Source organism: Aphelocoma coerulescens, chromosome 2, assembly GCF_041296385.1.
Source record: "Aphelocoma coerulescens isolate FSJ_1873_10779 chromosome 2, UR_Acoe_1.0, whole genome shotgun sequence".
Lineage (NCBI taxonomy): Eukaryota > Metazoa > Chordata > Aves > Passeriformes > Corvidae > Aphelocoma > Aphelocoma coerulescens.
In genome coordinates, this window is record NC_091015.1 from 100,606,142 (window position 1) to 100,631,602 (window position 25,461).

At 38.7% G+C, this 25,461-nt stretch overlaps 1 protein-coding gene across 1 annotated transcript in view; it reads right to left on the reverse strand.

The window, feature by feature from the left end:
- The window catches only part of MOCOS (molybdenum cofactor sulfurase), a 209,820-nt gene that overhangs the window by 16,272 nt on the left and 168,087 nt on the right, over positions 1-25,461 (reverse strand). Inside the window, exons 7-12 of the mRNA XM_069004162.1 lie at positions 22,407-22,523; positions 19,285-19,728; positions 12,143-12,305; positions 6,153-6,234; positions 1,854-1,978; positions 1,123-1,228 (exon numbers count right to left, since the gene is read on the reverse strand). Coding sequence (XP_068860263.1) covers positions 1,123-1,228; positions 1,854-1,978; positions 6,153-6,234; positions 12,143-12,305; positions 19,285-19,728; positions 22,407-22,523 — 1,037 coding nt within the window. The remainder of the gene's footprint in view (positions 1-1,122; positions 1,229-1,853; positions 1,979-6,152; positions 6,235-12,142; positions 12,306-19,284; positions 19,729-22,406; positions 22,524-25,461) is intronic.

The window sequence follows — 25,461 nt, forward strand, 5'->3', positions numbered from 1 at the left end:
CCCAAGGAGATGCAACCCAGCCAGTCAAGCCTCAAAAGACTGAGAAAGGGTAGTCAAAGCACTGAGAGATGGACTGATTCAAATCCCTTCTACACACATTTCCCATGATATATTAAAATTGCCCAAGTGTCTTCTCCTAAAGAAGGAAAACCCTCAGACAATGCAAGCTCCAGTGGTCCTAGTGATGCTTCATTCAGTCAGTGCCTTTAAATCCTGAAGCTATATACATATGCTCCTGCAGATAGATAGATAGATAGATAGATAGATAGATAGATAGATAGATAGATAGATAGATTCCTCTTCTACTCAAAGCAGGACTTTTCAATGCAGGGGACGTGTTTGATGGGTGACTAAGAGGAGAAAAGATGACTCCAGGAAGAGGCAAGAGGGAAGTTTTGTGAGACAGGAAAAGGGGGCTCAGAGACAAATGCTGGGGCTGTGGGATGCACAGCTGTAATGGAGGCCTTGAGGGAAGATTTTTTGTGGAAATTGAACCCTTCCTAGTTATATTCAAGGAACAATGATTTCCTATGGTCAGTATATGAAAATTTGGTTGGTAATGAGTTTGTTATCTTTGAACTGTGGGCTAACTCAGTGTTTCATTTGCTGCTTCTATTTCCCACTTTTGTATAAGTAAAGCCAAATTCAATTAAGAAATAAAATTATTCCAGTCCTGAAAATACTTTTAAAGTATTTATGTTGCGCATATTTATTCTAAATCTCAATCATTCCCATGGGAGGGAAATAGTTCAGCCAGTAGTAAGACTTTATAGTTTTACCTGCCAGATGATTTATGTTGAGAAAACCTATTTCTCCATGTTCTTCTGACAAATAGAACTTGGCTGGTTCTCAATAATATCTTTCCACCAAATAATTTGACAAAAATTTCATTTAAATTTTCCTAAAGATGGTTGGTAGACAGATTATGCTCATGCATTTAATCAAAATTTTCAGAAATCATAAAATAATTATTAATTATACCAGTTTAGTAGCTGTATATTTGTTGAATGTTGAAAAGTTACTATCTCTAAATTTCCACATAAAACACCTACATTGGCACCTTAAGGCAAGGTTCTGGAATCCAAGATCACTGAGAGACATTTGAAGACAGAAGCATCTTACCTTGCAGAAATGTGTTCTTTCAGCTGCAGAATGCTTGCTACATTTATCAGGAGGTATTGTGCTTCATTCACAAGAGAGAGTGAGATGTGTGTAGCAGGTGACAGACCTAAAAAAATCAATCCAACATTCTAAAATGATCATAAAAATTAGTAATTTCACCTCATCTTTCCTTTGACCTCTTACTCATTCTCATTACTAGTTTATTCATTTGGTTTAAGACACTATGAAATATTCCAAGAATGCCCTCAAACCTGTAAGTGATAATAATGCAATGAAGTTAGAAACTGGATAGAGTTGATATTTCACCAAATTTGTAAAACAATTTACAAGAGCAGTATCTATGCATTTTCGATCCTCTTTCATTTTCAGTCCTCATTCAATTATTTTTATAAAGAAATTTAGTCTCTGGATAAATTCTTTGATTGTTAGATTTTTCACAATCATTTTTCCAAATGGTCTTTGAGTTTCCAGACAAAATAATGGTCATGATGGTAACTCCCCCTATACTGGTGTATCTGTACATTTTCACCAAATTTAACAAGTAGAAAGGCAGCAAAAAGTCAGTTTGAGTATAAACATAACTACTAGATCAATGCTGGATAACTCTTTCAGCCTTTATCAGGGTACCTATATACTCAGTATGAAGTCCATGAGCCTGATTTTTGCATGAGGAATCACAAATTTTTAAGATTTTTTAATTATTATTTTTATTTTTAAGAATGACAACATGCCTTTTGTATTTTTCCGATGTGACTTGCTTTTCATGTCTGAACTTTGTCGTATCAAGCGACATGGACGACCAAGAAATGTAGAGAGCCAGTCAGCAATTCTTTCTCCACAGTCATACGTTTTTACCCTGTTACAAGAAAAGAGGGAGTTTAAATTTGATTGCCCAAACATTAATTTGCAAAACAGAAGTCAAATTGTGAAGATGTTTCTTCTGAATCCTTCAATACAAAGTACAGTATCCATATTGCCTGATGAATTTCTGATGTGAAGCTCTGCATGACTCTAACTCCGCATTTCGTCAACTTTACTCTGTTCCACTTGAAGTCAACTTTCACAAGATCTAATTTAGTTTAGTACAGAAAATTACTGTGGAATAAAGGATTAAATAATCATAATGCTGAAGACACTGACTCTGAAGTACAGCAAGTGGTTGCCCATATAACCATATTACAATACGGTTTTATGAAAAAGTCACACTCTCGTCTGTGCTTTTTACTAGAACAGAGATGAATGATCTGAGTTCAATTTAAGATTGCGCCACTGTGCGTAATTTTTAACGATCCCATCAGGTACAATGATGTTACTTCCCTAATTTAATTCATGTTAGTACAGACATTCCACATTAAAACATGGCTCCACTAACAGAGGCCAAGTATCTCTCTAAAGATGATTTCCATTACTTGTAAAATGTCTAGTGCGTTATGCAAGCTGGCAATAGAATTGCCTTCTTTACCTGGATGCAATCTTTCCTAGAGGGATTTTGAGATCACCTCTCTCCATCCAAGAAGACCACAGATCAGTCCACAGGAAATTGACCCTATTTGACATTAGATTCCTCAGCCCTGAGTAAACTTAATGTCAATCTTCCAAAATCCGGGCATTTAGTTTAAATCAGTTGTCTGGGTTTTGCTCACAGATAATGGGTAGAAGTAAGTAGTTGTCATCTGTATTAGACCTCAGGATGGGATGACTCTCAGTGTGGGGATGTTGAACCCTTTATTGACTACAAAAGGAAACTTGACTGATACCTAACTTTAAATGTAAGAGGAATGTGAATTCTTATGCTGATCTAAGGGAGGATTCCTGTAGCAAGGGAAGTGAAGTAGCCATGTTCCTATGCTCACCCTGTTTTCCTACCCAGCCAAAGTTGATCTGCATAGAAACCATCTGCTTTGTGAAACAAGAAAACAGCTACTCACAGCAAAAGGTGCTAAGCCCCAGGATTGAGAGGAAGTGGCTTGGCTTTATGAAATGCTCTGTAGGGTTCAACTGAATTACACAGGTAGAAAGCCAGCACAAGTGAAAACCAAGGAGATTTTATAACCCTGCAAGGATCAGGTATCTCTTCAGTGCTTGCTCTGAATTTTGAATTATGGTGCAGCTCTGCATCCCTCTCCCCACTTTGAGACTGGACAGATGTTAACCACAGCTGCATCTAGCCAGTGATGCCCTAGAACTGAAATGGTGTTCTGGTATGAGTATGAGATGCAGGCACTGTGTCAAGAAAGAGGCCAAAAGGTGAGTGTCCACATGAGATTTCAGAGTCTGAACTGTGCTCTTGCCCACCACTGTGTTAGGGAGAAGGCTGCTAATGAGAACGCGTGAATCTCCCACGGTAACAGTGCAAGTGAAACAAATGCCTCCAATACTTTTTCCCACCTTCACAGAGGTATAGGGGTGTTTAAAATATCTCCTGAGCCAATTCCTCTAGCAGCCTGCTGGAGATTAATACTGTATAAATCAGGAACAAAATTTTGCCCTCTTTTTATATACTTATTGTTTTGAGTCACAGTGGCTGAGCTAGAGACTCACACTATTGTTGATATTTCATCAAATGTCACAGTGTACTTTTTGTATTTCAAGACTCCCATGTTTTCGAATTGCTTTCCCTTATTTTCAGACCATTTTCTGAGCAAGTATCATCATCTCTTCAAGGTCTTAGTCAAAGTCATTCTGTTGTAGCTCAATTCTACTTGTTTTCTGCTTGTGTTTATTTTTGTGGAGTATAACTTTACATCTGTCAGCATTACATTTCATTTGGCACATGTCAGGCAATTTATAAAGGAGAGCCTATTTCTCTCTGATTTCACTTGCTGTTTGCCTTGAGTTTCCCACTCATCTTTTTGTTATGTCATTTAGCCTCAGTGCGTTACAACTGGTCCCTGTAGCAGGGTAATTTACAGAACAAGAAACAAGGACAGATGAAGTCTGAATATTGATCCCAAGGGATATAATGCACACAACAGGCTCAGTTCACCTTGTTCTTAACTACACCTTTGTTTTCTACCACTGCTACACTTCCCTTGATTTCTTTGATGTTGCAGCCTGTCAAAGAGGAGGCTGTACCCCTGCCTATTTCAGTAGAGCAGCAACCTTGAGCATTTAGGGTCTTTTACAACATCAATAACCTTATCAACATTAGCTTCTACTTTCATCTGTCCACTGTTTGATATTGTACCAGAAAGCCATGTCCCTGCAATGTAAGCAGCACCTGCTCATGGACAGTCCCTGCTGGGATGAAGGCTAACATTGATTAATTGCTTCAGAAGCGAAATTTGAGCTCATTAAACTTGTGTGGCTTCTGCAAAATTAAACTTCTTCACATGACTGCTTGCAGATTCTACATCATGTACTTTTCTCAGGTATCTCAGTCTAAATTCAGAGTAAGCCAGCAGAACTGAATGAAATAACAGTGTCACAGCACAGAATCAATAAATAGAAAATGCCTTCACTAGGGGTTTCATTCGAGTAAAAGCCTTTTAACAAAGACTTTTGGTCCCACTGCTCACCTTAGACACTTTGCAGAAAAGACCCCAGACCACAAATCCCCTCCTGTCCTACTGCAAAGCACTGCTTTCCTCATTATTTTCGGCCCTGGAGGCTCCTCTGCTGAAACACTGGAAACTGGCATCAATTGCTATTGGATCTCTGAGCAGTTTCAGAGCATCATCAATGTTGTACACTCATCCTGCCTTACTTCCTGTCTTGTTTATTTGCTAGTCGCAGTCCACTCTCTGCAATTTGCCTTCACATCCCCTTTCTTATTCATTCTGTCCTTTCCCTCCCTCTCAGAACTCTAAGAAGTTTTCCATGAAAACTTCCAATTTGATACAATAAAAATGACACAGTCAGTTATATGAAAGAGAAGCTACAATAAATAGTATGGCAACAAATTTTATGCACACAGAGAGAAAGATAAGCCAGGCTATTTTACAGCCTGTAATAGATGGGCTTACCATGGGGAGGCCAGGGATGAGTCAACACTAAGGGAAGTGGGACAGATGGTTAAAACAAATGACTCTTGGGTGAATTCCACTACCTGAGGAAAATACACTTCTGAGGAAAAGATCCTCTTTATCATCTGAATAGCTAGTAGAAAAGAAGGAGAAGATAATTTTCTGCATGGCTCCATGGGGAAATTGCCAGGTCTTCTGCTGGTTTGTTTATGTGTTACTCAGAGAAGCAAATGAAGGGGGTTACAAAGAATTAGTATACCTTGGTTAAAGGAAGATATAAATCTTTAAATGGCTCTTTTAGTTGGACTTACCAAGAGACTCATTTAAAAGAAACATAGTGAATAATGCAAATGTACTTCAGGAAGGCACTTGAGACACTGCCACTTAATAAGACTGGGGGAAGTTCTTCGAAAATATGATGGATAAACACTTAAGTTTAGGGATAGGAAATAAATTTATTCATAATGTTATATTCACTGAAGTGGTATGTGTCTTGATTAGAATTAATGTTATTTAATTTACACACCTGCAGTCATCCCAAGACTATTAAGGGGACACTGAACAACATGGGTGGTCAAAACAAAATTAAAAAGCATTGTAAATATGGAAAGCTATTTATCACTTTAGAAGGTTCTAGCAATTTTAAATCCATGCAGTATGAAATGGGCAACGTTGCCAGCATCATTACTGTTAAATGAGGGAACTAAATTCAAGTCCTGCTGAGACCCCCAGTTGGCATTTGGAAGTAACTGGGGACACCACCTCCTTTTCTCATGCTTGGAGCAAGTGAAAAAAAAAAGATCTCACTCATTCAAGTGAGTACTAAGTCATTTTATTGTACCACCCTTCCTCTCCTTTTTAATTTAAAAAAAAATTTACTGTTTTCTATCAGACATATGGGGCATGCCAATTTACTTATTTAAATAGGACCACCCTCCTGGTCCACTAAGTCATTCCTTGCTTTCCACTATTTTTTCAAGGACTTCTGTCTTTGTGCACATCTGTTCACATCCTGAGTGTCACTACAGTGATTTTCAGCTTCAGTACCTCTCTGCTCTCACTTACCTGTGTGAACAGACTTTACTCTCACAGATCACAGCCTCTTTTCCAGTATTGTCTTCTAGTGACACAGATATTGGGTCCATGCCTAGATGGGCAGAGAGCAAGCCATATTTAAATGAAAAATTTACGAAGAATAGTAGAGTTGTGAAAAAAGTTCTTATTTTTGCTCCTGTTCACAATCACAGCATCCTGACAAACAGCAAATCAAAAAAATCCTTTTTCTTTTTGCTAGAATTATATTCTCTGCCTGCAGGTGGCTCCAAAGGATAAAACAAAGCACAAAGGCTGCAGATGACCTTGGTATTCAAATCATATTAAGAAATATACAGTTTCAGCTTTGAGTAACTTCATTCTCTGTTTATCTCAGGCAATGAAACTGGCACAGAATTATTGCCTCAGCCACGGTTTCTGTTGAAAGGATGGTCCCTCTATCAAGTCAGGAGAGGATGTTAAACACTGTCATGTTGGGGTTTTTTGGAATAGAGGGATTGAGTGATCGGAAAGGTGAATGATGGAGGAGGGGGGAAGAAAAAAAGAAGCACAGTCTGTTCAAAAAAAGAAATATACTGTGAGATAAAACTACAATAATTTGAAGACAAAATGTATGGAAAACTGTGAATGAGAGAATTATTTCCATCTATTCATCTCCAAGTTTAAACCAGCTGAGGATTCCCTGGTAATGATCTATAGCCTTCTCCCACATTTTTCTCATCTTGAACAGAATGAGTCAAAGAGATGGAAAGGGTACTGCAGTTTACTAGAACCAAAAAGAAAAGCTGTACTACTTTTCTTTCTGTTAGTTAAAAACAATAATCTTAACTGCAGAACAAAGTGTTTTACTGCATGGCTGCAATGAATCCAGCTTTTCCATTATACTGCAACATATACTAACCAAGACTCTGACCCCCCATTTCCCAGGATTATAACCACACATTTTGATATTATATAATGTAAAACAAATAAGAATCAAGCTCTACCAGCTCTGTGATATGGTGAAATCAAGTTGGTTTATTTTCTTCTTAAGAGTAATGAAGTGTAGCTCAGATTCATTATACTACGACTATCAACTCTGTTTCATGCATGTTTTACAAAATAGAAAGTGGTCTAGTTCTTCTTTGGTTAATTATGTTAGTACACTTCATAAGTGAAGACAGAGAGGGAAAAGTTAGGTTCACTTAGGAAAATAATATATGTAATAAATGCTTTGAACTACCCTGTAACAACCTGAAAAAGAAGCCAATGTTATCATCTTATTGACTAGACTAATGCTGTTGGACTTTGAAACAATTAAACATTACCATCATTCCTTCTGGAAAAGAAGAGCTTGAAATATTTCATCTGCACGCACTCTTAGCTGTTACATCTTTCAAATACTTTCTAAGAAAGGCACACTCACAAAATTTTTTTAAATAGAATTTCAGGGCTTTAAAAAGCCTTCTTTTATACATCAGCAAGTGTACCACATTTTTATTGAACAGTACACATTTTACAGTGATGTTTAGGTCAGTTAAACATTGTTAATTACAATTTTATTCTATCTTTAAGGCAAAAAAATAAAGTAGAATATTGCCAGTTACTAAAATGTAAAAGCTGTCATTCTCCATGGTCATTTGCTTGATAATAAAATTCACAGATGTGCTCACAGTATTAATATAAAAAATTTCTTATCGTTATAGCTCCTATTTTCAGTCAATGAGGAAAATTAGAGATCTGTTATTTCAATAGACTGAAATATAAACTATTCATGTATATTGTTTCATCAGTGTATGCACTTAATTCCCATTATTTTTATTGGCAGTAACACATGACTACTTGAAGACACAATAAACTCCATAAAGTGCAATTAGCTGCTCAGTTTTGCTAGCATCTTTCTACTCCAATATTTTAAAGTGCCTCCTCAACACTCAGAATTTCTCCCACTGTGCAGTGGCAAACTAATGCCCAACTTGCCAGAGTAATGCTGATTGTTAGCGAAAATGGAAAGAGAGAAATTAGTCTTTTCCAGAAGTGTATTCTCAGGCCAAATTCTGTTTGGCTACAGATCTGTGGAGGTCAGGAGCAAGTGCAATCTGCACTCCCACGTATTTGATGGAGGAGGACAAGGATATTTCCCTTGATCCTCACTCAAGTAATAGGATTTCTGGAAATAAAGGCACTTGCTCCTGACTACCTTTTAAGTTACTGGGAGCCAAACCACTAAACAGCAGTCAAGACAGAAGAAGCTGTTTTTCTCCATGGGGGCTGATTTAGAGTTAGGTACACTGATTTTCTCAAAGTGTGTTCTGCGATAGCAAGGCTTTGCTACACTCTTAACATTAAATAAAATAGGAAATGCCTGTTAACAATCACATAGCCTAAGAAAATAATTCTGACAAAATTAATAAATACAGTTTCTCAAAATTAAAATCTCACTCCCTCTGCTGAGTAAAAGCACAGCCAGTGAGAGAGTAGACACAAGCCCTGCCTCTCCTCTGCTCTCACTTAACCCCTTCATCAGGGATCTGGGAAATACCTGGAGTTCCCCAGCTGCCACGCAAGCCAACTAATTTTGCAGGCATGCCAGGGAAAGATCCTAAGCCTTCAGGCAGCTTTGGGCTTGTGTAGAGCCCCACTCTGCCACCTTTGCTACCCACAGTGGCGGCAGGATTGCACAGCTGGGTCGGTCAGGCAGCAGGTTCTGCCCTTCCACCACTGGGGGTTAGATGGGCGATGGAGACACCCAGTGCAGGAGTTAAGGAACAACCCTGAAAGGGTGTCCCAGCAGGATTCAGCAAAAGGTGTTAAAGTAGTTACTGTCACACCAAATCATGCTGACAAATTTTTCTTGGACAGAGAAGACCGAGAATATTAAGCCACATTGAAATAAAATAGCCATAAACAAATTTTCCACTAATGAAAAGTTCTAGAGGGAGAGGAAAGCATGTGCCTGGAGGGGAAGAGAGAACAGACTCATCATGTTTTAAAAGTGACACAGATAAAGTCTTCACCCATATCTAACAGTGTAATAGCAGAATGCTCTTAAAAAATGCTGTGTACTTCAGCTACGTGGGATTCGCCCCGCTCGGCTTTAGGCACTTACCAGAGGCACCTATTCCAGCAGCGCAGTAGCCTCAGGCTCTCTCTTTTGGAGAGAGGCGCCTCCAGGCAGCAAAGCGCGCTCTGGGTGGAGATGTGCGCCACAGCCTGCTCTCACAGTGAGAAAAGCACAGGTAGCAGCGGAGCTGGCAGAGAAAACACAGTGGTTACAGCTCCTTGCAGAGCAGCACAGGGAGGCAGCCGGCTGGACTGCACGGGTCACCAGTCAGCTGGGAGCCGCGGGGCTCGCACGTTCACCAGAGCAAGGGGATTGCAGAAATGGAAAGGACAGAGAAACTCAGCACAGGGACTGTGAGGGCAGGGGGAGGAGAGATGGAGGAAACAAAACTCATCTTGGAAAGATGCATGCTGCTGTGGCTGAGGAAAGGCGGTTTGGGTGGGTGGCATTCCACGTGAGAAGTAACTCATGAAGGAGCAAAGCAGGAAGAGACCTGGAGGAGGCTGTTAGTCAGCAGGCCAAGAGCTACAGATCTGAAATAACGTCAGCCACCGACACAGGCCAGGGAAGGTTCTGAGCTGCAGAACAGCCTGCCTGGCTCAACCAAGTTCCACTGCTCCCCTCCACATGGATCGCTGCTTCAGCTTCACATGAGGCATTCAGCTTCAGGGCCTACATTTGCAACCAGCTACACACAGACTGGTGAGAGTGGCAACAAAAGCAGCAGGGATTAGCATGGGATTTTCAAGGAAACAGTCAACTTATTAACTTTAAATTTGTCTGTCATGAAATGATTTAAGTGGGAGATATAACACTGACCCATGTTTGTGAAGGGATAAAAGAAAAAAAATATAAAACAAACAAATCATGCATTTAGACTGCGGGTAAGAGGAAAGAAAACAAAATAAGTATTGGAACAACTTCCTACAGATTTATCTGCTCAGCACAAACAAACCCTGCTGGTTTGTATGTGCTCCCATCACTGTGCCATCTTAGGAGCAGTAAGCTCTGGAATAGACTCCCCAAGGAAAAGAGAGCCATTATCTCACTGTCAAGAACTTAAAAAAATGCCACAGGTTGCAAGGACACCATGAGAGTAAAAAACAGCAGAACTACTATAAAAGAGGTCCTAGACCACATCACGGGCTAGGACTTTGGTATCTAGAGTCATTATACAAAGAATAAAATTACTTCATTCTTACACACTGGCTGTGCCAAAGCGGGCTGTAAATAAATGGCAATGACATTCCTGTTAGAGCACACTGATCAATTACTTTTGGGCAGAGAAGTGATCAATAGACTTGGACAATCACTTCTGTGTGGAAATGGTGCTCACTTTCATCAAAAGGAAGGCAAATGGCAGTGAAAACTCCAAAAATGACACAAAAGGTAGAATTTAAAGGCAAATTTCACCCTGGCACTAACTATGGCAAGAGATAATAAATCTCAGTGTGAAGTGGGTACCTTGACTGTCATTTTTGTCTGAGAAAACCTCTTCCTGACTCCCTGAAGTATGTCAGTACAGGTGTTATTGACAGGTGAACATAGTAAGGGGGATGCACTTGTCTGAACAAATGCTAGTAAGGAAAAAAAAAAGAACAGACTCTGGTCAGAAAGGCAGAGAGATGGTAAGGAAATAAATTTCTAGAAATAATTAGTTCTGAAGCACTTGATAATTTAAAAGTTGTGGGAGAAGGCTCTCTGTGCAACTGTACTACAAAAATTTGAGGTGCAAGGTGCTCCACATTAAATCGAAATGAATTGATGATAGATTTTCAAAGAAATAGTATGGAGGAGAGAGGGGAAAACAGCAATGTGTGTGCCAGTGAGCAAGTCTGGAATCCCTAAGAAGAGAGTAGATCATGTTTGGGATTGGAAACACAGGAAGTAGCACATGATTAGTGGAAGTATCCAAATGTACGTTTTAGAAACTATTTCAGACAAAACGAATCAATGAGTTGGATTTAACTCTATGGAGAGTGCTCAGACAGTTGGACAGGTCTACAACTCTAATGTACACACAGAAAGGAGATTGTAGTTACAGATCCACTCATATGGATTTCTAATAAAGGGTGAAAAATCTGAAGATAGGTTCCCTTGTTTTGCTCTAGTTGCTGAAAATGTGGGCACATGTATTATTAATAGTTAAGACACACAGGCTGAGTAAAAGTTGGACCCCGGGGAAATGATGAACACGATTCAGACACATGCAAAGTCAGCATTAGTAATGACTTTGGTGGAATACAAACCTGTTCTAGTGCTCAGTGCCAACGGCACTGTTATGAAAATAAATAATTTTCACCCCTGAGTAGCAAAGGGCTTTCTGTAACACTTTACATATTTTTTTTTTCCCCCCTCAGCAGAGAATAAAAAGGATTTTGATAATTCCCAGGAAGGTCAAACATCATGAAATATTTGCCTGCTAGTGCAAGTATTTAACTGAGTTAAATAATGTCTGGTCCTTATTTTAATTCATACTAATTTCTCCTAAAGACTCTACCCCTTTAATCCCACAGATGGAAGGAGGAAGAGGGATACAAAATGGGAAGGTTTTTGGCCAGGGTGTTTAATGTTAGACTTCTATTCCTACACCTTTGCAGCAATAACAATGCCTTCAGGCTATGGCACTTCATGCTATGGAGAGACATTAGTCAGTAAATTTCCACATCTGTCTGTTCTTTCTCCATCCTGGAGCATCCACTTTATGACTGCACATAGGGAGTCATTATCTACTCTCTGCCTACCCCAGCAATAAGTTAGGAACCCCCCCAGAGCTGCATATAACAGATTGGGTTTTCATTGCCCACAGCCAGCACAGAACTTGACCCTGAAGTCCCAAGTAAGTCACAAGTAAGCATGCACAGCATTCAGTAGTTTGCTGGGTCCATGCAGGTGTCCCTGCCTAGAAGTCTGACACCAATAAAGAAGGGAAGGAAAGGAAAGGATATTGTTTACTAACCTTCTGCCTGAATGACCATAATTTTTTGCTTCAGATCAATTGAGGGATTCACAAGACACAACCTTGGCTCCTGCTTCTGAGTCATGCAGACTCCATTATGGTTTACAACCATCCAGTTTCGGTCATACAGCAAACCCTGGCTTCCTACTGGCCATTCTGTAACCTGGAAAGGCATTAGGAGGGGGTACAAGGGTTTAGAAAATGTTAGCTGCATTAATAAATTCATGCTGAAAAGAAAAGAGAGGGGAAAGAATCCATTTACGACACTCATTGAAATCAGGAAAGCTTTTGCAAGCCAATGTCAGCTTTTTATAAGAGAAACCTTGATTGCAAATGAAAGATAAAGATATCACTGCTCAAAGCTGACAAAACATAATCAAATTACTCTGATTTGTTACATATTATCATACCGTTTAACAAAGCTATAAGAATAAAGAATCTCTGAAACACTCTGAAAACTGTCTTTAATTTTATACTCATCCATTTTTAGGATCTGTTCCCCCAGCAATTTTTATTTAACTTACAAAGTACAGAAATTTTATGGGAGTTTTATGAATTAAGTCAAAACCAAAGAAACAGAGAGCAGAAAAACTGTGAAATTCAAAATTCTGTTTTTCATAAAATGGGACCACTTTATCAATTAATCCATCTGAGAAAATCTCCACCACTGAAGCTTCTGGTTTAGCTGGGAGAATAATAGTTTCTTTAGATCCCCTCACAAAAATACACATTGTCTTCTTTGCTATCTGTTCTTCCACTACTTCTGTAACAGTCTTTACATTCAATAGCCCATACAAGCATATTGTCCTTGCTTTCACATACATTTTTCTGGTGAAAAGAACATCTGTTTCTGATGCTACACAGATGGTAATCTTGAAATCCAAAAAGAGAGCAATTTTAGTAATGCCTTTGGGTGACATTAATATCTGTTTTCTTCTCCAGAATGTTAAAATATTAATACCATTCTTATAATATAAAGCTGGCCATTTAAACATATTCTTCAGCTCACGTATGCTTTCTAGTCACAGTTGAATATGGAGAAAAGTTTACAGCTGAACTTGGTTGAATTCTTATAGAAAAGCTGAGTACATCTCACATGAATTAGCTGACAAAAGACTTTTTTGAGTAAAAGATATGTCAAGCACAGCCTGATGCTCTGAAGAAAAGCATGTCTGCAAGTACTGGTTAGATTAATTAAAAATCACATTCTTGTTTATCATATGATCAACCCAAAACTTGACAGAACCCAAAATATCTCATTCTTAAAAACTTTTCCTGTGTTTATAAAAGCCTGCAGCAGCAGTTTGACACTGACAGCCTCACTATAGAAAGCTGAGGGCAGGCATGCTAGAACTGAAAATTTAAAGCACCAAAGCTGAACTCAAAATAATTTTGCCACAGTGCTACCAATTATATTGAATACAGGAAAAAAAAAAAAAAAGAAATGTGTTTTATCAACCTACTTCATTTATAATATTATTTGGCAATTTTTTTATGCAAGTGTGGATGAAAAATTCAGTGATAAATAGAAATTTTGAGTCTGACAGGGTCATCTGAAATCACATTATTCAAATACCTCAAACTGTCAGCACCTCAGTTATGTGAACCTTTGCCCTGTCTTTTTCAGGAAAGGAAGCATAACCCTAAGACTGCAATATCAGCTGAAGAACACACTTTTGTTCTTAGTGGAAATTATTCTTTGGAGAGACCAGCATTTTTGGTTATCCTGTATAATTAGACTACAAAATGCATTTGAACAGCTGGTGATCATCTCAGAGCTGCAAGAATTTCCTGCTAACAAATCTCCCTTCCAAAAAAGAAGATCATTAATTGGTAATACATCCTCCCATGAATCCAACAGATCTTTACAGGATTTGCAAGATATAGAGAGCAGAATAAACTAAAAAAGCATAAAAACAGAAAAAGAGCACAAAGGTTCTTAGTTCCCTATTGTAACATTCAGTTGTTTTGGTTCCACTTCAGGATAGCAATCTTATTCAGGAAATAGCTTAAGTGTTTTCTTACCCCTTCATGGAAGGCAAGAGGTTTAATGAGCAAAACAAAACCTCTCTTTAGTCAGAGCTTCAGGTAGTTCTTACATGCTGACAGGCACTAAAGGGTAAGCCCAGCTGACCAGGTAGCAGATATTTGGATATAATCAACACCTTCCACTCAAAATACCTCTGACAGGTCCAAAGTAATGGTGACTAACTCCATGCTTCACTCACATCACAAATGTGATGCAGCATGTGACTACAGGTCCTCAGCCCATTTTTCACCCTTCCTCTGGGTATTTGCCATTGTAGTAAGAGTCACACACATACCCTGCAGTGAGTCCCTGTCCTCTCATGGATGTCCTCTGTTCACTCATAAGTGCCCAACTCCCTCTCCACTTTTCAGTTCACTGTATTGCACATGTTGCTAGGACTCTGATAAAGAAAGTTGCAACAACAAAATAACTGTGTGCCCTGCCTTGAATGGAGAGTCACAGACGGCTCTGAGCAGCCAGAGCTGACTCGTTGCTAATATTGACACTGGAGATGAGCATGGAAGAACACACTCATTTCTTTTCTCAGCATGTAGGCCTGTGGCCTGTGCAGGGCATATCCTGCCCTTACTTCAAAGAGGCTGAAGGGGTTGTTAAATGAAGTAAAATAGAGCAGGTTAGCACACGTGGCAGTGAGCAATACTGCATTGTATAGCTCGTAACATGATTCCCTGAAGTTGCCTGGCCATCTCTGGCTGCTGAGACAAATTAAAAGTGGGAGGACAGAAGAAAAGCAGGGAGAGCATGGTTTTACTGATGGATACCAGCATACATGTTCATTCCAAGCATGGCAGGGGATGATGCATTCCAGCATCATTCAATATAAGGTCTTCTCTACTTGTCACAAGGATCATTGCATAATACAGCCAATACTTGGGATTGTCCTATCTGCTTTAGTCCACCTTTTCTTATCACAAAATAAAAATATCCACCACAAAAACAAGTGGGGTTGTTTGGTTTTATGTCAGAATTTTCTGTAAAACAGTTTGGGCTGCATTTCTCCCATAGTTCACAGTAACGTCATCATGAAGGTTACCACAGTTTTTTGAACACATTAAAGGAATCACTAAAAAGGCTTTAAATTATCTAAGTCTAAAAATACTAGTGGTTTTACATACACTTTATCCACTGATCACTAGGAATTTGCATTGTATTTTAAATTAAAAGCTAGTTTGTCTTCTCTGTTGAGATGCAATTTTTTATACTCTGAAATCTACTGCAAAAATAATAAAGTTATTAATTAGTTATTAGTTTAAATTCCTAAACTCTTTCACTAGGCACATTGCATTATATAATTATGCAAAAGTCATTGACATGAGAGATGTTCCTGTTTAAAAATGCATGTTTAAAACACATTTTTATGTTGGAAAAAAGAAAGTGGTCTGGGATAGAGGTTACTCCTCTGCTTTTCTCCATTAAATAAAATAATTGTAGGGAAGAAAAAACACATTTGAGAAGTGGAGTCAAAATATTCTGCCCTCTGCTTCCCGCACCATGTGTACAAAATCCATGGGACAACTGTGGATAGGGATTGTCCTGTGGCCAGGAACAATCTATAAAATGCAGCAGAAACCACCCGACCTGCAGTGAGCTGACAATCTTCATGCCAAGTTTCATCCTCCCAGCTGCCAAAGCACCCTGCACTCTCATTTTCTCTGGAGGTCAAGAACCTCTCATATTAAACCACTTAGAATAGAACAGAGAAATCAGAGTTTAGGAGAGGAGGAGATTATGTGACTCTAAAGAGGAGATCAAGCAGCTGTGAGTTTGCACTCACATCCTCCTCAAGTTTGTCCTCCTGCCACTAATCATCTATCCTGCAACCAGCAAATCAGTAGGCAGATTTCACTGGCAGATGGGCTGGGTCCTGCACACATGGTTAGGTGGAATTTTCCACTGCGCATATTATTTTAGGAAAACTCAAGTGATCATGTAGTTACAATAAAGCCTGGTTACTACACATGCTAAAGATCTGACTGCCCATACCAGCTGGAGGCCTGCACTTGAACCTACAGATCTATGGGCTTCCGATCTCAAGTATCAAAGTATCATGAGGTGAATGAATTTTCTATAGCTCAGTATTTGAAGCACTTTTACCTTCTCACATCATCTAGCTGAGAGTCACCCTATAACTGATAAACATGGAGATCAAATTTTTAATTGGGAAAATACTGTTCTAAATTTCCAGGAACTACAAAGCATCTAAAGCTATTTGAGATTTAAAACAAGACACTGAATTTCAATTCTTGGATCCCAATCAAAGACTAAAGAAACTACAAGCTACATGATTACTACTTCAGAAGTTTATGAGTTTCCTGAAATAAGGAGATAGTATAATGCTAAGTGTGAAGTCTGTATGAAATCACTAAACAAATGGCAAAAGAATAGTTTTGCATATGATTCAGTCTTTTCAAGATAAAGACTTAAGATTCTGGTATAATCAATATTTTAGAAGGCAAAATGATTTTCAGGATTTGATTCCATTTAATTGTGGTAAGGTTTCTTCTCTAGCATGTCTTGCTTCAAACTCCAGTCAATGTGGCATGCATTGTTTTCCTGTTTCAAGGTTATACAGGCTGAAGTTGCAGTAATGACAATATAAAGACATATATATGTATATATAGATATGTATTGGAGGTTAGTGCACTCTGCAGTTAGCTGGGGCCTGGGTCCTGGCAGCCATAGCTTCCTATTCTACTCTTACCTATTGGGAAGAGACTAAGCCACTTGGTGATTTAGAATGGGATTAACTGAGTTTTAAAGTTCATTTTACAAATGGTGGTCTGTAAGTTGGCATTTTTACCTCTTCTATAGGCAGACAATGAAATTGGCAGATCTTTCACATACTGGTTATAAACATATGACAGGTCTAGAAATGCCAGTCAGACTTTTGGGAAGAAAGAACATGAAGAAAGTTGGTTGGACAGGAAGAAGGTCACAAAAGCAAACATATTTTTTGTGGGGATTTACTTCAATATGAAAAAACCCATGAAAGTTAAAATACTCTTTTGACTTCAACTCCTGGCCTGGTGTCCCAATGCAGTAAAAGCTCTTTCCCAGTGGATTTGTTTGGTCAACTTCTACTGTGCTTTCATATGCCCTCATGTATCTCCTATGAACCACATGGAAACCATGTGGAAATGCAAAAAATTAATTTTTAAGAAGAGGAGGGGAAGAGCTAAATGCTCTTTATAGTGAAATTCGAGTCCCTTCCAATACCATACACTAAATCCAGTATTTATTTAATTTTCTGTTACTCTTTGGCAATACAGGCTCTGACAGTACTTAGATTACAGTGCTCTAATGGAGCTGAGGCTTTGTCATAAAAACAAAATCAAAACAGACTTCAAAAATTACTCTAGACATGCAAAATTAAACCTCATAATGTAGTTTCAGTTTTTATATCTATTTTTAAATTATTCAGATCAGCTAGTGTTAGCTGCATAATCCAAGTTGCCTTGGATTCCTCTTGCAGTCAATGAAAAGAAACAGAAATATCCAGGAACAATTTATTTCTTCTACTGCAGATGCCTATTTTACGATAAAATGAATAAGCAGGTATCCATCTCTCACTGCTTACAGCAGAGTGTCTAACTGTAGAGGTGGAAGCTGAGGTAAGGTGAGCCCTGTTTTCACTCTGGGCCCATTAACAAATGCCTGGCACAAGCACTATGCATGAGGCATGGGGATTTCCTCCCTCCATATAGAATTCCAGTCCTGTTTGCCAGAGAGTACCAGGTTTGTGTGAATTTATCACCTAGAGCTGTTTCCCCTCATAGAGCTTGAAGAGGAGAAACCCAGCTCAGCTTGTGGGGAAACATAAGCTTTCTTTCATGATGAGGTATGTCTTACCTGCTCCTGGGTACAATCACTTCAAAGCCTTCCCAGTGCTGAATGTTGTGGCATGTATCTCACAACACCAGCCTGCATGTCAAAAATAGAATTTAACCCAAAGGCATCTGTATACTGCCAATGTATTTCAGCAGCTTCTATACTGGGCTTCTGTAATACCGCTATAAAAACTGCAACACTTAAACAAAGGTTAAAAAATTTTCATGTGAAATGGGCAATTAATTTGATTTTCTAAACAGTTTGATCTAGTAGGAGGTTAATAAGGGGTGGAAATAGTTTTTTCGAGTCTCATTTAATGCTTAGGATTGTGTCTCTGAATTAAAGACATCATAAGCCAGCCCAAGTTTAAAAATACAGATGTTTTGCTGATCATTTAATAGTGTTTAATTGCCCAACCTCTCTGCACTGAGAAAGAAAAAAACCAAAACATGATCAAATCAGCTGAAAAACCCTATTTGAAATGCAGGGGATTCATCATTGGATTTGACCCCAATTTTCTCTCAGATGTGAGACACTAACCTACACCAGTAAGTTTCCGCAGAGAAAGTTATACCATTATTGATATTCATGAAATCACCTCCCAGTATGGTACTAAGCAGAGCGACATTCTAGGTCATGTGTGGGCCATGTACCTATTTCATCATGCATTATTTAAAAAAAAAAAAAAAAGTCACAGCTAAGGTGATGATATTATTAACTTGGTAAAAAAGCAATTAAAATTTTCAAAGAGTGAACTTTCAAATAGTGCAGCAACACTTAAATGTCATATTTCTGTTGCAAATGTATTTTTAATGATAACATTTCTTTGTAATGTAAATCAGCTGCCTCTCAATTATAACATGTTAATCAAGTTATTTCTCAATTGCTGCCTACCCATCAATGCCTACGAGTCCATCAGATGTCATTCTGTAAAAGCATACTAATTATTTGATTATATTTTAGTCAAGTTTTGCAAATCCAACTATTTTCTTCAAGACAGCATATTATGTGCAGATTCGCCTGTTGTGGGGGAGAGCAGCAGACGCATTTATCCCCCTGCCCCGTACCTTCAGCCTAACTGAAAATCCTTCAAGGTAGCCTAACATGTAGGACTTGATCCCAGAAACTGGAAAAAAGGAAGCATGGGTACCCACACACTGCTTCCTACTATCTCATACACGTGTGTCTGAGGAAAAACACAAGGCTGAGCTGAACAAATGCTTCCGAATGGTTCAAATATTTCCGAATGATTCAAAGCACATACCTCAAATGCAGAGCAGGATTTGATTGGGTAGAGGTAAATTTTGGTGACAGTGATGGGCTTGCCACCTTTCCTACACATTGGCACTGCAGTCTCAGAAACAGCTGCCCTTATGCTTTCTGCCTCAGGCTCCAGTGGCTGCCAGCTGCCAGTTGTCTCTGTCTCAAATGGATTATTCCTGAGTTCTCCGTCCGAGACTTGCCGTATTGGAGACAATTTATCTGCACTGTTAAAAGAAAGGTGCTCGTCTGGAACAGACTCTGCCATCAGCTTTGTAACAGACTGGAAAGGAATCTCGGCATCCGATTTGGAGAGTCTGGTGGCTATGATGAAATTCAAAAATGTCTGTGCATCTTCAAAAGAAGACATGTAGCCAAAGGATATTCTCACAGAACCAGTGGGACGTCCATCAACTAGGTCTATATTATCTCCACAGACATGGCCAGCCTAGTTTGAAGTAGGAAGAAAACCAGAGAGCTGTCAGGAAGTTTGCTTTATTTCTCTCTAACTTTACCTAGTTATTAGTGAGTATCTTAATTCTAACCCGAAAAACTGTTGTAAAAAATACAAGATTAACTCATCAATACAGAAAGAAAATGGAGAAAAACCCCACAATCATCTTATGATTTACTCAGACTCTGAAGAAAATAATTTTGAGCTGCTTGTCCTATTCTACTCTAGGGGAAGAGATACTTCTCAAGACATATCAAGAATCCCAAAAAGGTTGTATGTCCCATGATTGTTAGCCAGGACAATCCCCAGGCATATTTCAGTCTCACCTGCCTAGTTCACTGGGATTTAAACTGTGATATTATGTTCAGATAAGTGAACAAAGCATGAGACAGATGATTTTTCTGGGGCAGTTTTCTTGATAGTCACTGTCCGAAGAGTTCCATTTTATACCATCAGTGGCTTATTCATGGCTTGTGTTAAATAGTCCAAACAGCAGAGAACTAACTCATCTGGGATGTCAGCAAAGCAAAGACTTGAATCTAGAGCTCAGACATCCAAAGTGACATTGGAATACTCCTCACGTCTGTCTTGCTGATCCAGTCAACTCATTGCTTTCAGGATGGAGAGAACTAGTCTTTCCTCTAACACTTCCTCCTTTGAAGAGCACAAGTTTCCACTTGAAAAACTTTTGCTGAAAAATTCCTTGATTGCCCTATAGGGACCTCCATGTAGATACACACCTTATATGTCTCTCATACAAGACTCTACGGAAAACTCTCCCTTAAGAGCAAAAGTTTCTCATTCTTTAAGGGAGTCAGTGAGTGCTGCCACTCACCACCAGTGAAGCAAGCTAGAGTCCATCCATTTAATATCAGCTCACCAATGGACATAAGATTTAGTCCTAACTCAGCATCCTATTCCCTAAGTGCAGCAGCTGTTGGGTTTTTCCTCAGAATTTAATTTATTTACACATTTCTGTTACATTAAAAATGGAAGTGTGAATAGTTTATTTACATGAGGCCTTTTCTTAAGCAAGAAATGTCACAGTACAGTGAACACAGATGCCATTTATGCAAGGAGAAATAAAAACCCTACATCTATGTCAAAGCATGCAACACAGTAGTAAATATTTTAATGCAGTGTGATGTAGGTTTTATCCTTGACAACAGAGCAGAATCAACATTTGCAAAATTAGGTTGCATCTGTTAATATACCCTTCTGTAACCCTTCTGCCAAGTATTGCTTGATTGACTGAGGAGAGAGGTTCCTGCTGTGCAAATAAGTAAACGAGCTCCTACATAACATTCTAAGAAAACTAACCACACTTCTCCAGGGACCCTTGAGGACAGAAAGTCCTCCCTCACAGCCATTTTATCATGGAAATCTTCATCAGGGAAGGAGGAATACAGACAGCGCCCTGGGAAAATGTGAAACTGAAGTATATGTGCAAATAATGTGATAAAAGATGCCTTCCTCCATGCAGTAATGTTGTCAATAACTCATCCTGATCTTTCTCAAGGCACTGATGGGAATGGAATGTCCCAAAAAAATGACTGTGTAACTGTACCACCTCATTATACAACCTTTGGCAGATTAAGTGTCTCTCCATAAATTTAACTTTGGCCTATCCCCATGTAAATGATACAGATCTAAAAGAAGTCACTCACTCCTTAGCAAAATCCTCCTTGTATAAGGAGACCTAAGAGCATTGCAGGTAGTTATTTGGCATTTTTCACTTCAGTAGAAGGGTAGACTCTTTTTTGCTTTCTCAGAGGAGAGAGCTTCCATGGTAAATCAAATCACCATTTTGCCCAGGAAGCTTTTAAAGAACTGCAGCAGCCTTTCAGTACTTGTGCTATCAGTCCTGCATGTAAATGTGTTTGCAAAATTATCTATATGTCTCTGTGAATTTATGAGGGAGCTATAATATGATTACAGCCATTAGATTTTTCTTTTTTTACCTTTTGAAGAACACCATTAATAAAATTTTTGATTGTTCTGAATTAATTTACTGTAATTTCAAACTCTGACAAATATGCAGACAGGAAGCCTCCTCCACTTCACTGTAATACATCCTGCTATATATCTTTTAATAATAGCTTATGGAAAACATTAGTAATCTTGAAAACAGTCTTTACACTCATATTCTAACAACCTAACACACCAGTAACCTAAGTAGATGCCATCTAAATTTACTTCATTCTCTGAGGTTCACTGTGTATTTGCCTTTATTGTTTCCTGTCCAGTTTGCACATGTATTTTAAACTGTAACACCCAAGACCAATAGGTCTACAAGACTTGAACATTATTATGTACAACAATTAATTAAGCATACTTAAAGAAAAATATTGAGAGGGTTTGTCCAGGAACTTCTGTTCTTCTGGAAGTCTGGATGTCATGCAATTCCAAAACCAAAAAGAAGCCCCAATTTCCTATTTTCCAATGAAATAATAACAAGCAACACATACTTCTCTGGGTCCATCAAATGATTTTGTTTCAATACCTCACTTCAATGGATTGAACTTCAGTTAATTTAATTCTTTAACAAGGCAAGTGATTTTAAAGTTCATAGAAAGCAAATCAAATTTGTAAAGTCACAGAGACTCAAACCTGTGGGACATGATACACTTACTTTAGCTTTTAAATTCTTCTAATCAGATGTAGAAACTAACCTGCAGGTTCCTTTGGATGTCCTCATTGCTTATGTCCAAATGCATCTGGCAGGCTCCCGTGTTACAGAAACAGCCTGTGCGAACATGTATGTTGTGGAGACTGGCCATGCTGTCCACCTTCCCAATTCAGCAGAAGATATAGGAGAAGAAAGAAAAATAGACATTTTAAAGTTGTGGTCAACAAGGTACAATGTTTTAAAGGTAGAAATCAATGGAGGTAAATGGTGTCTTTAAACAATTAACAACTTACTGTCGCTTTTACCCTTTACATACAGATTTAGTATTTTTCAACTTTGCTATTTCAGCTAGAAGAACACAGTGGTAGAAGCAGAGATGTCTACCTTAGCACTGAGAGACTACTACACACAAAACACACCCATTCAGGTCTTGATCCTGTAAATGCCAGTACATCTGCTGAATTTTCAGTCTGTGAACAGGTTTATTCACATCAGTACAGACCTGCAGCCAGGTGTTACTCGGTGTCTTGACAGAGCCACCACCTGCAGCTGCATCTGAAGAGACTGAAGAGAAGCCTGGGGCCCCTTTTCAGGTAGCTAAAGAAAACCTTGTGCTCCAGGGATCTGAAAATGTAAGTCCTCATTATAGAAGCTGATGGCATCTGTGGGATTTTGGCACCCAAGTGCCGGAAGGATCAGCCCCTCAGTAAGCAATAGCATCTGCCAGGACAGGGAATGAACTGGAATGTCTCCTTGTGTCTGCCACATACAACCACCCAATCTACCAAGTCCCTGGTGCATTTCTTCCTTGTGATGTTAGGTATTACACCACTTCTTCATCATCCCATATAAATAATGAATGGGGAGAAATACAATACTTGATGACAAACTGGCATGAATAAATGATGGGAAGGAATGAAAATGATGTGCAAAGAGAACAGAAGAACATGCTCATATGTGCCTCAGAAGGAGACATATATATGCATGCACTGGGAGGACAGCACTGCAAGGGATACGGATTGTCAGGGTTTCATAGCACAGCGCATAGCAAGCACACCACAGGGATCCTCTTAGCACAGCTAAGAAACCATGGAAGCTCACTGCAGGGACCTGGAAATGCTTTATATTGATTTCAGAAAGCAACAGCGGCAGCTGATAAGATTAGCTGAGCTACCACGTTATTTGGAAAAATGATAAACATTCCTGGTGAAGACTGCAAGAAAGGACAGCCAAATGCATGAAATCTGACCCCATCTCTACCACAGGCTCCCAGAACAACCTTGCACAACTTGCATTAACTCCTCTCTGCTTCTGCTCCTTTTCTAAGAAAGGAGAGCTGAGAGCTCTGTGAATGAACCACCCTGCAGACTCAGGAGACTCCACTGTACCACTGACAGAATCCTCCATGCACGAAGCTCCGGCTCAGCTGGATGCACAGCAACAGCTCAGCCTAAAGGGGCAGGAAAGGGAGTGTCAACCAACTCATACTAACCACTTTCCTAACTGTGAGCTCTTGCTTCGTCTGAGGTATCAGCATAAATGTTCAACATAGCTTCTGTAGCTGGCTAAACCTCTACTGGCTTTTATTATTTTTAACATAAATTCCCTCTGTACAGGATAATGGCCCAATACATATACCAAACACTTTCTGGTATAATTCCCTCTATCCTCTGTCTTGACGTATCAATCTTCTATCTTCTGACATCTCTAAGTTTAACTGTGTAAGGTGCCAAGCACATTTAAAGTCACTATCTCAGGAGCTGGAAAAGCCAAGCCTTCTGTAAGAGCTTACTCCATGCTGAAGTAATTCAACCTAAATAGTATTTAACTCTGCTAAAAGCAGTTCAAACAGAGTTCTTGTTCTTTTTTCATGTGTGGGGCACAAGGGTCTCATCACAAAAATGTGCTGTATACACAAAGACTCTACATTTCTGTAGTGCACAAGTTTTCAAGTTCACATTTAAATATGTTCTGCACCACCAGTTCAGTTTAAATTTGTTCAGTTCTCCAACAGAGATATAATCAAAATAACTCCATATATACAGACTTGGAAAGCAGAGAATACAATTAGCTCCAAGATCCCTGTTGATGATTAATGCCTTGGAGAATATCTTGTGTTTAAAGCACGTTTCTAAATTGAAGTTTTAGTAAAAGGCATCTGTTGAGAGAGACTGTTGTAGTGTCTCTAGCTTTGTTTTGTCAGAAGACTTCAATATGGGAACAGTGACATTTTCTTGACATCTTTTTTCATTTAGATGAGAACAGTTGTCATTCTGCCATAGCATGGTTTGTCATGGTGCTAGTGACTTGTGGGTGGATCTGTCATTCTGTTAATGATGACAAGCAAGGCAAAAATCATGACATATATCACTACTGAAATCGTACAGTTTGGACTTATTTACTCAGTATACAAAAAGCCTTAAAATATATAATCTTTTTACTATTGATACTTTTTAAAAGAAATGTTCCTGGGGCAGCCTTTTAAATCAAAATGTATATGGTGTAATGAAGTTTCCATGACACATCTTCAAGGAATTACAAACAAGATTTTTAAAATAATTTTTTAAATTTTGTCAAATAAATTATTACTGTTCTTTAATGAACAGTAGCTCCATTCTAGCCATTCAGTCCAATCCTCTTGTACAATAATACTTTAATTATAATATATATTAACATTAGACAAGGACTATGAGACATAAAAACATGATCATTAGAGGAATATGGGAATTGTGATTCAGGAAAAAAAGATAAGTTATGAATAGCTTTATTATTAACTGAAGTTCATTATCACCAATGTGATAATGTGCACAGATCTTGGGAATGCAATGCACACTTTTCACTGGAAACAATGACACCATGTAAAGAAGCAGTAAAGGCAGCACTGCAAAAGTATCTGTCCCTTGAATAGATGCTTGGTTTTCCCTTGGACATATGTTTTGATTTCCTCTTGTTTAGTTTCACCCTAGAAATACACTACTTGGGGAGTTAATTTAATCTCTCTCTGCAGTGCTACCACATAGCAAAACAAATAGAACATAAAACATCTGCTACAGTTATTTCAATGAAGAAAAGCTTCCTTAAATAAAACACATCTTTAA